The sequence below is a fragment of the Pyxicephalus adspersus genome, chromosome 3, assembly GCF_032062135.1.
Source record: "Pyxicephalus adspersus chromosome 3, UCB_Pads_2.0, whole genome shotgun sequence".
NCBI lineage: Eukaryota > Metazoa > Chordata > Amphibia > Anura > Pyxicephalidae > Pyxicephalus > Pyxicephalus adspersus.
The window spans coordinates 23,755,140-23,768,918 of record NC_092860.1 but is presented as its reverse complement, the minus strand read 5'-3'; the positions used below and the strand labels follow the sequence as shown (position 1 = coordinate 23,768,918).

Sequence of the window (13,779 nt, the reverse complement as noted above, 5' to 3'; positions counted from 1 at the left end):
GAAGTGATGAGTTTAGGTTCGCTTTAAGCATGACCTGGAGAGATTCACAAGAAAAAGACCCAGCACCCCATGCGCCTCTGAAGAATCAGATTTACTTTAAAAATGATTTACTCCTACTTGTTATGAACAAGAAACTGGGCCATATTCTGGAGATCTGTAGCTACAAGGGAAAGGTTAATCAGGTTTGTAAATCTCCATCATAGCTCCTGATTTATTAAAGCTCTCCAAGGTTGGAGAGGATACACTTTCATCAGTGAAGCTAAGTGTTCCAGCAAATTGATTTGGATTTCCTCAGTCATTTGCTATTTGCTAGCATGTTGTTTTGAATCCTGGACCAGGTCCATTCCAGGTTTGCTGGATCACTCAGCTTCACCAGTGAAAGTGTACCCTACCCTCTCTAGCCTTGGAGAGCTTTATAAAATAGGGCCCATAGACTTCAGACCACCACATCGAATGGCATCCCGATGAAGTAACCTTACTGTGCTTTGTGGAAGTGCAGAACCCCTTAGGCCTTATGGATGTCTTCCATCTGTCATTGTCTCCTGGTGGTTGCAGCAAAAGGCCAGCTCCCCACCTGGAAAGATCTATCTGGTATTGTCCAGACTTTTTCAATATTTTTACCCTGAAAGAACTTAAAAATTGATTTTTATGCCTCAGGGAGCACATGCAATTATTATAGCTACAGCTCATGGTACATTAGCATAATAGATGATTTGTAGATGCAATGAAAAAAGGATATAGAAAGTAACTTTAATATAAAACATCTTTTTTTTTGTTTTTTTGCTTCACAACTGAAATGAGATACTTCTCATCCTTGTTTAACAAGAAAAGCATGTTAGAAGTTGAAATCCTCAGCACAGTCATTGCTTTCCCATAGATGATGGGATATTCATTCACATGAATCCAGAACTTCCCCATGGCATGTCAGTAAATCACATCTACAAAGTGTAGGATGAGATTGCAGTTCACACGTCTTCTGAAATTCTCAGGCAGGAGTAGGAATCCCTCAACTCATATCTTTGGGTTGCATGGAGGGCATATAATCTCCTTTGTGCTCAATGATATTCAGTAAGACTTTACACTTAATGTTCTTCCTCTTTCAAGACAATGGAAATCTCCAAAGATCTCTCCTTGATCTAAAATTCCTAGTATTCCACTTTTCACCATCTTTCAAAAGATCTAATTTCTTCTAAAATCCAAGAATAATGTCAAGCTTCCTAACACTAGTGGTGGGAAGCTGGCTCTTCCTTTTGCCAGCTGGGACCATCTTGGTGGCAAACCGGCTACCCCCACTGCTTCTCATTATCGTCCCCATTCCCAATGGGTGTCCTCATGTTACACCAAGCATCTCACCCACATATGTGGTTCAGGAAGCATTAACCCCCGGTCTGAACAAACCCTAAAAGTCTAAACATTTATCCAGCTCTTAGTCAAACGGTTCACGTAATGAAAAATGTCTACTAAGTATGCCAATTCTGCAGCCATTCTTCATCGCGCAAGCCGGCTTTCTATTTTCTTGAAAGTCCTCCAGCAATTCATCTTTTATCTCAAGCAGCCTATTTAGAAGTCTTCCTCCGCCAGGTCACTTGATTTCTGTAAACAGCGAAATATGCAAAAAGTGAAAAACATAAAATAGATGAATAATTCACTTTACAGTGCATTCACCCAAAAAGATAGACAATCAAGGAGGACAGATGGATAGAGGAACTTGGTTCTAAAAAAAGGGACAGCCCCATTTCCTGAATCAGGGACAGTATGTTAGTAGAATCTGTTAACAAACCCAGATAGAGAAGCTCATGCTGTGAGTTGATCACAAAAATCTCAACAGCACCATTTGTTGATACATTTCCCTTTTTGGGGGTGAGACTGTTTCATTTCTTGTTTAATATTCTACATTTTACATGCTAGCTTTATTAGGTTTTCACCAACTATGCAATTTTTTTTCTGATAATGAATGTTTTTTCTGCTATTACATAACTTGAACCTTCTTAGTCTATGCTGAGACTGGCGGTGAGTTTGTAGTACAGTTACTGCTCCCCTATACCCCTGAAGTTCTTGCTGTGGTGAGATGCTATATGTCAGCGGTGTCAAACTCAAATACACAAAGTTGCGGGCCAACCTTAATATTTATTGAAAAAATATCTACAATTGAGGAAGGTTGCTAATGACGGTCAACAGAGGAGGGGACGCTTGTGGGTCCTGATTGGCGCACCAGCAGAGCATTCTGGGATTTGTAGTATTAGCGGTGCATGCACTGTCTACCGACGGGCCAGCTCTAGTAGACATTTGGTATTTTCTTGCAGGCCAAATAAAATTACAGTGTGGGCCATTTGGCCTGCGGGCCTGAGTTTGACACCCCTGCTATATGTTGTTTCCCATGCTGTAACATGGGGGAATTGCTTATTGCACAAGGAACCCCTGGCAACCTTTGGAAAGAAGCCTAGAGCTTCACAGAACCCTGGTTAAGAAACATTGCTTTAAAGAATGAATGGGGATGGCAAAAGGCATTTCATCTTGGCAAGAACCAATGGGTGGCTGATCAAGTGGCCACAGCTGGTGAGGTGCTAGCTGCCGAGAGAAGCATGATAACGCCAACAAAGAGGGGGCACGGTACTATCCAGGACGTGCCTGCCCCGCTACACCCCTGCCTATGTGTCACTCAAGGGAAAGAAACTTCCAGAGTGACGTCATGATACCAGAACCCGCCGACTCTCCCATCCCAGGTCTGAGCCTGAGACACAACCCGCCCACCGCCCTGAGCCTGCAATTCTATACTGGAGACATGGTCCACGGCTCTGGTCCGTGCGCCCCAGGACCGGCCAGAGCCGCAAAGCACCAAAGAATTCTTTGCAAAAAAGAGTGGGCACGCGTGCTGCAAACTGCATTTATTCTGTAATGTACCCCCTGGATTGGAAGCTCTTTAGACCAGGTTCCTCTCCTTCTGTGTCACTGTCTGTATCTTTCTGTCATTTGCAACCCCTATTTAATGTACAGGGCTGCCTAATATGTTGGTGCTATATATGTATATGTTTATTATTTAATAAATAATCTCATCATTTTCTGAATAGCCACACGGTGAGCTGAATCAAATCAATTAAAACCAGTATATAGGTTATAGGAAGCTAATATTAAAAATCAGTATATGTAATACACACCATGGCTAGTCTGATCCTGCATGTATTGAAAAGCAATAAGGCCATACACATTGCATACGTTTAACACCTACAGTAGATGACACTAGTGGGTGTGAATATTATGAAAGATTGTTTAGTGTTTGTTAGTTGTACCTGTTAGTATCTCAATACAACTTTATCCAGGCCCCAACATCCAAAATTTGGCTGGGAGTAACCTCATCTGACAAATCCAGGTGGTAAATAGACTCCATAAATACAAAAAAACCTGATGGATGTCAGGTGATCATTGAACAGATCCATCATTCTTGGTTTCATAAATCCTCTTTTTCATTCAGTTAAGTTCAAGCCGAAGTGGAGGGCAAATTAAAGCTAAATAAGGGGAAAAATACAATTATTTTAGTAAGTAAACCTGAACATTGACACCTAACTTACCGGTATACTCTTCAAATATCTATGATCTAGATGTGGTGACTGCATTAGTTTTAGGCTAAGAACATTTTCTCATTAAGTAAATAAAAGTAACTTACCATGCCTTATATCCTTGTAACTTCCTAAGCAGTTATCTAATAGATCAAAATATCACTCGCTTACCCATTGCCATATAGGCTTTAATGTGAGTTCCCCTATGTGGACACTGGACATACTTTGCCACACGTTATCCTGATTTCTCTGTGTGAGATGGAAGCACTGACTCTATACAGAAAAGCCGTAGGAACAGAATTTCATTATATATTTATATATATATATATATATATATATATATATATATATATTTTTTTTTTTCCATTTTGTACTTCTGAAAGCTTTTTTACATGGAACCATGGGAGCCAAATTAATTTGAAGCACACATGTGGCAAGATTTCTCGCAATACCACCACCTTGAAAGAAGCAAATTACAAAGCTATCTTGAGTAGGGATGAGCAAGCGAGTTTTTAAAACTCGATCTCGCTGTTAATTCGGCCGAAATCGTAAGTGAGAACGGCTGGTGTAAATTCACCGATCGAGATCGAATTACCCTAATAACATTTTTTTTTCTTAAAAAAAAAACTTTCCCTAGCCAATCAGAGAACATTAGAGGTTTTGAATGGGGAGACTTGTCCCCATTTAACCTCTAGTGCCAGGACACAGGATTCATGAATGAATGCAGCCCTGAGAGGTCACTGCGATCCCGGGGCACTAGGGGTTAATTAACCTCTAGTGCCCAGGGATCGCAGTGGAACTGCAGATGAACTCTCAATGGAGTTTTTCTATTTAGAGTTCATCTGCAGTTCAGTTCCCACAGTCACCGGGCTGTACTTTTCAGCCCGGTGACTGTGGGAACTGAACTGCAGATGAACTCTCAATGGAGAAACTCCATTGAGAGTTCCTCTGCAGTTCCACTGTGATCCCCGGGCACTAGAGGTTAATTAACCCCTAGTGCCCCGGGATCGCAGTGACCTCTCAGGGCTGCATTCATTCATGCAGCCCTGGGAATCCTGTGTGCGATCCCTGGCACTAGAGGTTAAATGGGGACAAGTCTCCCCATTCAAAACCTCTAGTGTTCTCTGATTGGCTAAGGAAAGATTCATCTGCAGTTCCACTGGGTACTTAGCCTTACGCCGCCGTTCGTGGGATACAAGCTTTTCATTCTCCTCTACCCTGTTTCTTCTCAAGGCTTATCACATCAACCACACATAATTAGTGGTGAATTTGGCGATGAGAGCAGTGGCTCAGGGGTTAGCACTCTGGTCTTTGCAGCACTAGGTCCAAGGTTTGAATCTCAGCCAGGACACTATCTGCATGGAGTTTGCAGGTTCTCCCCGTGTTTCTGTGGGTTGCTCTCACATTCCAAAAAACATGCAGTTAGGTTAATTGGCTACCACCCAAACTGACCTTAGACTATAATAAAACATATGACCATGTTAGGGACATTATTTTGTGAGCTCCTTTGAGGGACAGCTAGTGACATGACTATGAACTTTGTACACTGCTGCGTAATATGATGGCGCTATGTAAATACTGTGTAATTATAATACATATACACAGCTTCAGTCTGAACTCACAAACTCAAATTGTTTATTAGCATTAGGTGAATGACTCTGAATGACCTGACTTGTGTTTAGCATGATGAGCAATGTATCTCTAATGCTTTAATCTAGATCATACTTTGGACAGAATACACTGTGGTTAGTACTTAACAAATACAAAGATCTCCTTGGTGAGATCACAAACAGTATGAGCAATGTTTATCATAGAAAGACTATGGAAGAATTATAACCTACCAACGTTTTAACGTCTGTCAATGCCTTACTGTCCAAGTGACAACTGCATCACAGTGGTGGCAGAAGAAGGGCCACAGCAAAAAAATTGTGAATGCAGTGGTACAAAAAAACTGTCAGGAACAGCATATATACTATAGGAGATGGCCAGAGACTGCAGATGCACACCAAGTGATGGTCAGAGAATACAGCCATGCCTTAACAGTCATAGCCTGGTCCTCAGGCCCTCTCATTCTTCTGGGGAGCTGGGGACCATAACAAGTACTATAGGGACGGCTGGCGGAGAGCACATAGGAGAGATCCCATGACAGAGCAGAGCGTTTCCATGCAGTGAACCTGTAAGCATTGTGTTTTGAGCCACAAACAAGTCCATGGGGATGCAAAAGCAACTTAAAGAAGACTAATGTAGCTTAGACAGTGATCAAAAAGAGGTCAGGAGGAGGTTAACTGCAGGTTAAATATATCTGTCTATCAACAGTGAATGATCTCAGAAGCATCTCCAATAGGTATCAAATGTGCAAAGAAATATTCCCTATAGTGCTATCTCTAGCATTAAAGCTGCAGTTTTCATTTGTCCCAATTCCTAGTTACACAGTTTAATTATCTTTGCTGCCAGTGGATCTGTTGTTTTCCTTCCTTGCTAGACGGGGTGACAATGCTGTACAATCTGCACTGAATTTTCATCAGATTTGTCACCCTGTGTGAGGGTATTCTCAGATAGACAAACTAAAGCTTAACTCCAGCTAACAGCTAGTATTTTAAAACATTTTTTATTTCCTTTTGGAAAAAAGAGAAAAATATTACTAAAAGATGACCATTGCTATCACCCCAGGCAGTGTAACAAGAGTTGTCTCCTTTGCTGTACATGACACTTTTTCTTGTGGTAGGAAAAATACATTGACAAACTGAACACTATTATTATGGGTAATCACCCCAAAGGGTTACCAGAATACATTTTTCCCCAGGGACCTATGTAATACATACTTATGCAAGGTATACAAGGTATGTAAGGTAAAGTTTATTGTTGTTCATATTAACCCTTACACAACTGTAGTAATTCACTGCTTAGATCAGCACATACAACATTGTGTACCTATGAAGACAAAGTCATACAAGATCCTATCAGATAATTAGATGTTCAGCAGAACAATAAAACATCAAGCTACACCATGGTACCATTAGACTCTGGGATGAATTCTCACCCTGATGTTTGTGGTTTATAGTTCTTTATTCCTGACCCATCTGGAAAGGTTGGTTCTTATCATTCCGATGTTGGACTGTATACAGAAACGCTGAAATAATGATGTTCTTTATCATAATTGTGTACAGTATAGACCAGTGGCTGCTTTATTAATATCATCAATCTAGTACACATAAAGGACAGCGCATGGAGGGCAGCAATTCTCCAATAGGCTGTGGCTTTTAAATGAAGCTCAGCTGATATTAACCAGTTGTTGATATTTGGTAATAAAAACTTCATTACAGGACATAAGGCTTTTGTAGTGCTCTCTGTCTTTTAGCCTAGCTGCTGCTCCCTTCCCTGAATTTACCTGTAATTCCTGGCTCTTAAAATAACAACAAGAGTTTAATATAAATTGTTCTTATGTAACTACTTATTAATCCCTACGTTTATGATAATCAGCCATAATTAACTCCTATTATTAGCCCTAATAAATCTACTCATCTAAAAAAATGACCCTTACCTGCCTAATCCTCATCTCTTGCAGTATATCCCGGCTTCCTCTACAAAAGCCAGGAATGAGTAAACTTCTGTTCACCTATGCGCAAGTTACACCATCCTATTTCAGCCAATCAGGATGGCTGAAGATAAAGATGCCGGCACCTGCGATGGAACTGGGACAGGTGATTATACATTGGGTTAAGATCCACTTTAATATTTAATTTTTTTTAGCATTGAATAATAAATCACACACACAGCAATAAATAAAAAATGCTTTATTTAATTTGTACCAATCTGTAAAAGGCTTAATACCAAATCATAATTTTGGTGTCACTATAAACAGACCAACACTAAACAATCTAGAAATTGAGTTTTCTTTTAACTTTGTTACTTTTTGTCCATGGTTTGCATAAAAAAATCAAACATTTCTGCCAAAAAAATATTACCAAAACAAAATCCCTGTTTTCCTAAATTTTGGTATATCTATTTGTTTGGTATCTCAAGCAATGATGATGTTGTTGCCCCATATTCAGGCTAATTGCAAAAATGTAAATATTGTTCTGGTCCATAGGGGTGTACAGGTTAGAGCTGAGGGACCAAAATAAAATTTCCTGAAACCTTTACATCACCTGACCTGTATACATCCAACTCTGACCTGTGCAGAAATGGAGATTCATCAGAGCAGAGAGAAGCATTTACCACTCTATTCATCCATTGTTGGTGATTCTTTGCTCATAGTAATCTAAATAATTGTTTACTTTGCTCAATTCACTGTCAACACGACTCAGATCTTCTCTCTTTTGTGTTTGGATTAAATAGGTTGTCATAGAGAGGTATACTAAACATTTTTATTTTGTTTGCAGATGTGTAAACCTTAAGCACCATGGTACAAATATTGGCCATTGAATCCTCAATGTAGGGTGGAAACCATGTAAACAGGTAAAAACAATTCTAAACCTGTAAGACATTTAGAGACAAAGACACCACACAATGCCCACTATAACCTTATTGGCCAAAACCAAAACCTCTGTGTGCCCCTCTGAAAGTTTCACATAGTTATTATAAACCCCTTCTATTGTGTGCTACTTCCCCCTCCTCTTAGATTGTAAGCTCTTTGGGGCAGGGTCCTCTCTTCCTGTGTACTGTCTGTCATTTGCAACCCCTATTTAATGTACAGTGCCGCAAAATATGTTGGCGTTATATAAATACTGTTTATTATTATTATTATTATTAATAATAATAATAATAATAATAATAATAATAATAATAATATTTAGTGAGGAGGAAAGCTGATATTGGGGCTAAGCCATGCCAACTACCATCTCCCTCCAAATAGAATGTCTTAATGTCTAATAATGAGAAAATAACTGATAAGGTACTGGGTGTAGATGTATCAAAGTATTGGCAATATTGCCCATAGTAACTGTTTTTCACCTGTCATTTCTACAATAGAATGTTGAGAATTTATAATTGCGATTGTCATATATAAGCCCCTTTGGAGGGGTCAAGACGAGTAATAAAGTTTCAACCTGGCACACAAACAGGGTTTTGTTTAAGAAAGATATTATGTATTATAGATAATATTTTCATTGCTCCAGCCTTTACAAGGTTGGTTAGTATCTTCCAAAGGTCCATTGGAAGAACTGATGTGGGAATATGGCATGCCATTATCCTCAATCTCATGCACCCGCATAGAATTGCACAGCACCCTGGATCCTTTAAGGATGAGGAAACTATGGTTGCTTAACCAAAAGACATTAGAATCTTCAGACATAAAATTGTGTGACCATTCACATCAGTTATCAAATCATGTGAAAGCAAATTCACATTCAGTTATTTTACCTTCACATGATTGGATAGATGAAGTGAATATTCATACAATTTATTGCAGGTGGATTCTGCTGGAACTGATTTTGAGAATCAGCCTGACTGCCTGAACCTGAAATGACCACACGAACGAAAAGCACAGAAATGTCATTGTTCATATACATTCATTTTCATGACAAATAAAAACATGAACATGTGTTTGATGTCTTGATGATATATTTCTTTCTACTATTGTGTAATGACCCTACATCCATTGTGGAGAACTGCATTTCCTCAATACCTGTGGCTTCATGGTCTTCATGTGTAGCCACCTTGTGCAGTAGATAATTGAGACAATATGGTAGCAAGTCCTCTGACAACTTTGTCACTAGTACCCATCAGCAGTGAGACAACATGTCAAGCAAAAAATACTTCCACTTCTTCTTTCTTTACCAATGATGTTCTGCTACAGCTTATGGCCTAATCTTCATGCAGACATTAAAATAGGCTTCAAGTATTGCAGTTCATTCATATTAATCTACAATATTAGATTTTTTTATCAGCTCTCCATTTATCTTCCTTTCCTCAAGCCTTTCTTCAGTGTTGTTGACATTAACTATAAAAGATTACAGATAGGGATGATACATGTGATCAGAATCTACCCAAAGCGTATCAACTGATTCCCTGCTATTGCATTTTAAAATGTCAAGGTCAAAAAGATCATTGTCCTGTTTTCATCAGTGTTTTTTGTCTTACTGATGCAATACTTTCTCTTTTTCTGCACAGCAATCAGTGTAGGTGATGATATCTGCTGTTGGTTTTTGAGTTGGAGGGTTTAATATTACTTTATGAATATTTATCTTTGTTTCTAATAAAGTGTCGGCTTAGTAGCCAATGAACTATTGTTTTTAGGAGGTCAGCAATGTCAGCTCCCACATTTTCTTTATTACAGTTTTACTTTAAAAAGAAAATGTCATCTGCTTTTATGTTAATAAAAGCCCAACTAAACTTGTTGGTGAGCTTCTGCCATAATCAGGAAGTATGATCAGCGTATTTGCTGATTATGGCACAAAGTTACGTGTGTGTAGCCACCATGAAACAATGACAGGTCCAGGACTTGTCATCGCTGTATCTTGGGATGGAGCCATCTTCGCCATCAGTTACACAGCAGATATATATGAAGATAGAAATCCTTCTCAGCTATTGGATGGTCATTGATGATATAACCGTGCATGCACCATACAGTGCCGAGCTTTCCCCTTCATAGTATACCTGCTGCACAGTGTAGAGCTTAAACAAAAAGCCACAAGGAGCCCGGGAATTCTTTTTTTGAGAGACTGCTTGTCTTTTTGTTTCAGGTAGTACTACCTCCTGGTGACTTTTTGTTTTCTGAGTTAAGGTAAGCTTTAACTTAAAGGGCTTCAGACACCATTTTCATTAATATTATTATTATTTTTACACAGTATTTATATAGTGCCGACATATTACGCAGTGCTGTACAAAGTTCATACTCATGTCAATGGCACATCCCTTGCTGGGGACTGTGGTTCCTCTCACCAACCCCTAAATCATTACTGTTTCCTGTGCCCCCATCCCACATTTGAATGAAATATACATCTTTTTATTCCAAGGGTCTTTTGGCAGGTCTGGTGAAGTCATAGGTCTTTCCTCTTTTCCTTCAGTGGCCGTGGGTGGTTTTTAGCCCTGCACTGAACAGTAGTTCTGTACCGATGTGTCAGCGCCATTTAGTGATGATTTAGGGGTTTGTCCCAGACAGTCTGGGCACACAGGAAGTTCGTTGAATGATACTGACTGTCATTCAACCCAAAATAAGAGCACCATCTACTGGAGGAGTGGACCAGTTTAAGAACAACTATTGAAGTAAAACTGTTTTTCTATTGGTAGAAATACCAACCTGTTCTTTTTTTTCCTCTAAAAATATAACTGGAGTTCTACATTACAGTTAGATTCAAAATGATAAATCAATATGTTATTTTATAAAATGACTGTGCACTTTCTCTCATGTCTACAATGACAATATTCACTTCATTACTCACCTATTGTATGTTATTTATTTCCTGGTTTTCTGACACTTTCATATTTCTGTACGATTTCACTGTAAAATTGACCGTGTCCAAAAGTTGCTGCCTCTCTTCATCTGTCACTTTCCATTGCAAAGTATGCTCTTCGAAAACTGGGCTAAATGACACCTGATAAAATTAAAAACACAATGTAATGATCAGAGCTCAGTTATTTTACTCATATCTTTAACTCTTGATTCTGCCTAAACTGATACCTGCCTGTATTTTATTTGTCCATGAGTTTGCCTGTCTTATTAGTTAAGTAAATTTGAGATTTTTTAAAATTTAATGCTAGGTGCAACTTACCTGCATTTGACTATCTTCAAGCTTCTTTGAGGCCAGTGTCAGCAGGCTATGATGAGCGAAAGTAGCTTTCTTTTGATATTAGTTTAAGGTGGGTTTGAGATTTTGTTTTCATTGTGAATACATGATTCTCCAATAGCCAGGACATCATACTAACATTCTTCTAGTACAACTTCTAAAAGCCATCTCCACTAGTGGGGTGAGGGGATTATTAGTATATAGAGGATAGATAACACGAGTTTAGCTGGAAGTGACCTGTGCAGTATTTCTGGCAAGATAAACATATTTTTCTTTACTTTATGAAAATGGATCTAGCCTAAATAATTGAAAAAAAAATGAAAAAAAAAATGCAAACACCAACTAAGGTCTGGCTATAGGGACTGTAATATTTTACATTTTTATTTTTGGGTTTATTTGTTCTTTAAGATGGTAGTGACATCATACTTTAAAGTAGGAAGAAATTCTTTATAAAAGCAAAGAAAAGAAGGAAGAATTCCTTGTGCAGATTTGGGAAGGACTTCACCTACCCTTCCTTTATCCTTGTTCTGCTTTCAACCCATATTACTTGTTACAGAAGTATGTCCATTAAACCACACTGAATGCCACTTAGGACACAGGAAGTCAAGCAGTGTTTAATTTGAACACATTTTAAACTTAACAATCAGTTAAGGTGTATAGGTTTTCCCTATTTATATTGACTTTAGAACATATGGACCTACTATTTCAGGTAAGAAGGTGTGAAAAAGACCTTACCTCCTTAAAATGCAATTTGTTGAAGAGTTGAACACTTTTTGTGTTCTCTTGACCTATTTTTGCTTGGAATGTAGAGATACCCAAAGTAGAAACACCTGGAAATGATGGTATAGTGAAAGTCAAAATACTGCAGGCTGAAATTGATTCTAGTTTTAGGATTTGTATCTCTTACCATAGAATAACATGAGCCTCACGGACTCCTTACCAAACCCCTTGCCACGACATGTGGGCTCTGAAAAGCCAAAACGGATAATTGTTAACAAACACACAAATGACAGTTTTTTTGTACGAATGTTCTGATTGTAATTCTTATAAGACAAATCAGTACCAGGAAGATAGCATGTAAAAAGAAATCAGTGACATTATATGGATTGCAGCTTTACCTTTTATATATTATTTGAGCATGCAACACATATTACATTAAAAAGACAACTTTCTGGGCTTATTGTAAAACTATCAGTAAGAACCTATTTTAAACCAGACGTTTCTAGAATTTTGTTTGATGTATATTAGCACAATACAGAATTCCTAAAAGATTGATGAATGAATTAGGGAAATCTGGCAGTGACATTTATTAAGGGCTGCTAGGAGTACGGTCATGTGAAGCAAAAGCTAATTAGGAAGGAGACATAAAGGATGTGAAAAGACATTACGAGAACGTGAATTGATGTGTTGTGTGTGTTCTGTGCGATGAATACCAAGATTCCACAACATGATGACAAGATGGAGCAGGATTCTATCATTACAAACCTTCAAAAGCTCGAATGATGCTTTCAGATGAGTGTGAATTGTTTTTCAATCGTGCGGTGTGAATTTTTCTATTTCAAGTTTAGAATTACAGTTTACATGAGTATGTGAATATTTCTTTAATTGTAGGTCTTTTTTTCCGTATGATAGCAGTATTTTGTGACATTATAGTGTACTGATACACATTTCTCATTTACCTACCTGATAATGTTTCAGTTTACCATTATTCCCCTTTCCCAGACAAAAAAGTATGCTTAAGTGTGATTAGCTTGTATGTTATTTCAGCTGGTGTTATTGAAATTCAATGCATTTTTTTGTGTCGGTAAACCTAAAATGTATTTTTTCAATACAGACGCCAAATAAAGTTGCATGCTTCTGTTGTGCTTCTACTCTGCTAGTAGTTTACATAAATAGTTTATGCCTGCTGATCTTGCCACCTTTAATTTCCTGCCCTTTGTAGCTGCAAACTGTCTGCACATACTCCAGATGACCCTTCAACAGCATTCATGGCATACTCATGGCATTCTCTGTTACCCATACCAATGTGACTTTTGAGAGACATAAGCCCTGATTTCTGAAAGATCTCCAAGGCTGGGGAGAATACACGTTCATCAGTGAAGCGGGGTGATCCAGCAAACCTTGATTGGATCTGGTCCAGGATTAAAAACATTTGCTAGCAAATGATTTTTTTAAAATCCATTCATGTTTTCTGGATCACCCATCTTCACCTCTGAAAGTGTATTCTCTCCAGCCTTGGAGAGCTTTCATAAATCAGGCCCTTAAACTCTAATACTCCAAAAAGCATTTACTATAAACATGGATGCTCAGGCGCACACTGCAAGTGTTTTTGTTTATAATGTATATATATATATATATATTTATATGTAACACATTCTTTCCCTAGATTCTACTCCAAGTTCCAACAATACAACCTAAATGACTTTTGTTTACTTGATGAGTGCCTAATGTTGACATCAGTGAACAAAATATAATTGTTATTTAGCAGTGGCAAATAT

The 13,779-nt window shown here is 38.4% G+C and overlaps 1 protein-coding gene across 3 annotated transcripts in view; it reads right to left on the bottom strand.

The window, feature by feature from the left end:
• Positions 1-3,303: 3,303 nt before the first annotated feature.
• NAT9 (N-acetyltransferase 9) overlaps positions 3,304-13,779 on the bottom strand; it is an 18,056-nt gene continuing 7,580 nt past the window's right edge. For 2 of the 3 annotated variants that reach the window (XM_072403947.1, XM_072403948.1), the window contains 4 exons: positions 12,189-12,248; positions 12,017-12,111; positions 10,937-11,089; positions 7,334-9,495 (listed from right to left, as the gene is read on the bottom strand). In XM_072403947.1, coding sequence (XP_072260048.1) covers positions 10,937-11,089; positions 12,017-12,111; positions 12,189-12,248 — 308 coding nt within the window. In that variant the 3' untranslated portion in view covers positions 7,334-9,495. Of the gene's footprint in view, positions 3,504-7,333; positions 9,496-10,936; positions 11,090-12,016; positions 12,112-12,188; positions 12,249-13,779 lie in introns of those variants that run through there. The other variant, XM_072403949.1, reaches the window with a different exon arrangement.